This window comes from Nansenia antarctica, assembly GCF_963989245.1.
Source record: "Nansenia antarctica genome assembly, chromosome: 7".
Lineage (NCBI taxonomy): Eukaryota > Metazoa > Chordata > Actinopteri > Argentiniformes > Microstomatidae > Nansenia > Nansenia antarctica.
The window spans coordinates 15,688,489-15,690,988 of NC_137677.1; the positions used below are offsets into that span (position 1 = coordinate 15,688,489).

A 2,500-nucleotide genomic window follows, 5' to 3' on the forward strand; every position below is an offset into this window, starting at 1 on the left:
AAAACTCAGCCTACACCAGAAAATGTGGATTAGCCGGGCTATGTAGTCTATTGCTTGCAGGGCTATTTTGGCCTGAAATAAACAGTCTCTGAGTAGGTATAGCACCAGTTTTGTCACGTTGTTTTAACTGTCAGCATTTAACAAAAACACAAAGGCCTTAACTCTCTCTTGCGCTGCAACAAGACGAGGCCGAACCGCACACGTAACGGAAATGTTCTTGTTTGCAATTGTTATTTGTAGCATATCACCACAGAACGAAACTAAAAAGAAGGCTTTGATTTCTGAAAATCATGATTACAGTCACAACTCAAATGTTTTGCGTTAGGCTTATGTAAATAGGCTCAAAAGTCCCCTTTAGAGAGGGTGGTTGGGAGAAAATATATTTGTTTGGCTACCTCTTTTAAAAACCTCTGATGATTTAAACCTTGAGTTGAGCAACCTGATCAGTCTGACTATTTCCACCGACTCTAATAAATCACTCCCAATTGAATCAAATAGAATGGCACTTTATTAGACAAACAATGTAATGCCTTCAGAATACTTTCAACAAATAGGACAAAAATTGAATAGATACGTCAGTATACAAGTTCCCCACGTTTTCATAACAGAACAATTTGGACAATAATTATGGCAGCTCAATTTGGAAACACTTGTTGGTGTTTGGTCCACAATATCCAACTTTAAGCTAGGCCTTTATCCCTTTCTAAAAAATAAATTACTATATGCCATTTACAGTTAATAACAATCTTATAAAAATGTTGGCGTTAAAACAATCTTTAAAACAAAGTTATCAAAGTGAGAGAAAAACTTACGTGTTATTCGACACGCCTCACACACCAGAACACATCTTTCTGAATCTGTTAGGTCCATTTGGGGGATGAATACAGGACCGTGGGGAAGTTAAAGTAAAGATCGAAATATATATTAAAGTTATTCATTTAAAAAAACATATTATTGTTTTTCTTTTCAGAACTTGCTGCAGTCGTAAACGAAAGCTCCGGAGGTGCGATAGATGGACTGGCCAGAGGGAAAGGCCATCTGACAACTATTATTCCCGTTAACTGGAGAGCTATTCAAACCGATTCGTTGCGACTCGAACATCTCGCGCACAGAGTGGAAGTTCTGTTGTTGGGTCGGGTAGCTCGTCCCCAGGTGGCCCAGATCCCCGTACCAGGACGCGAGCCGGCCCTGGTGCGCGTGATGGCCGTCCTGACCCGTGCTAAGGTTGCCGTGCCCGAGCGGGGACGTGGTCGTCGTGGTGATAGAGTAGTCGGGCAAGGTCTCTTCCACGGTGGTGGAGGGCGCGAGGTGGCCTCCCCGGTCCCCAGCGTATAAGCTCATGGCTTGCATGTTGCAATGATAAGTTGCATTAGAGTTTGTTGAGATGGAGTTTTGATTGCAGGGTGGTGAGTTGTAGGCAGACGTCTGGTTAGGGGAATAGTTAAGTGATAGAGATGGGGTTATACCTGTCCGAGAGGATGCAATGAGTGGGGATGTGAGCTCCGTGGTGCCCTGTGGCGACCCCCGGAGGGAAGTCATAATGTTATCCACACTGAAGCCCGCGGCCTGGGGGTGGTGGTGATGCTCGGGGCCCTCCATGCTTAGAGACCGTGCGGAGGGCACGCTGTGCGGGCTGCCCGTGGACATGCTGCTGCTGCTATCAGGACTCTCGATCTTGGGCACGGTGCTCAGGCTGGGGGACGAGGCCTGTGGTGGGGTGGAGGTCCCGTTCTCCGTCTTTATGTCCTGAATGCGCACGGGTTGTGAGCCCTGCACGGGCTGCTCCTGCTCTTGGCCCGGACTGCGCGCTGACGGATCCTTCCCCTGCCTCTCATCCTTGTCCTTCTGCACGTCCTTCTTTTTGAACCGTCTCCGGCGTCGTAGGAAGCTCCCATTCTCGAACATGTTGTAGGAGTCCGGATCCAGGGACCAGTAGCTGCCTTTGCCGGGCTTCTTGTCGTCCCGGGGTACTTTGACAAAGCACTCGTTCAGGGACAGATTGTGCCGGATGCTGTTCTGCCAGCCCTGCTTATTGTCTCGATAGAATGGGAACCTCTCCATGATAAACTGATAAATCCCGTTCAGGGTCACCTTCTTGTCCGGTGAGTTCTGTATTGCCATGGTGATGAGGGCGATGTAGCTGTACGGCGGTTTGACCATGTCCTTAGGCTGGTGTTGAGGGGTGTAAGGTCCGTACGCCCGGGCCATGCTGGCTGGGTACTGGTCGTGGGCAGCATGAGAGTACATGCTCATGGGAGCAGGCATCCCGGTGTATCCACCACCGGCTGCGGCCCGGTAGTAGCTCTGGTCACTGCTCATATAAGGCACAACGCCCAAAGAATTCGGACTGGAGACGGAGTAGCGCGCCTGCATTCTCTCCTCGCCTCAGCTTCCCGTAATACTTACAAGAATATCGAACTCTCCCAAAAAACGTCAGCGGCGATGTATAGCTCCAGTTTCCTTCACCTTCCTTTATTTTCTGTCTGCGAAGGGAGATGGA

General features: G+C 48.8%; 1 protein-coding gene across 1 annotated transcript; it reads right to left on the bottom strand.

The window, feature by feature from the left end:
• Positions 1 to 966: 966 nt before the first annotated feature.
• Positions 967 to 2,373, bottom strand: foxc1b (forkhead box C1b; the record flags this gene model as incomplete). The annotated part of the gene is made up of 1 exon (XM_080536091.1): positions 967 to 2,373. The coding sequence occupies one exon, from the start codon at positions 2,371 to 2,373 to the stop codon at positions 967 to 969; it is 1,407 nt and encodes a 468-aa protein (XP_080392217.1).
• Between the last annotated feature and the right edge of the window lie 127 nt (positions 2,374 to 2,500).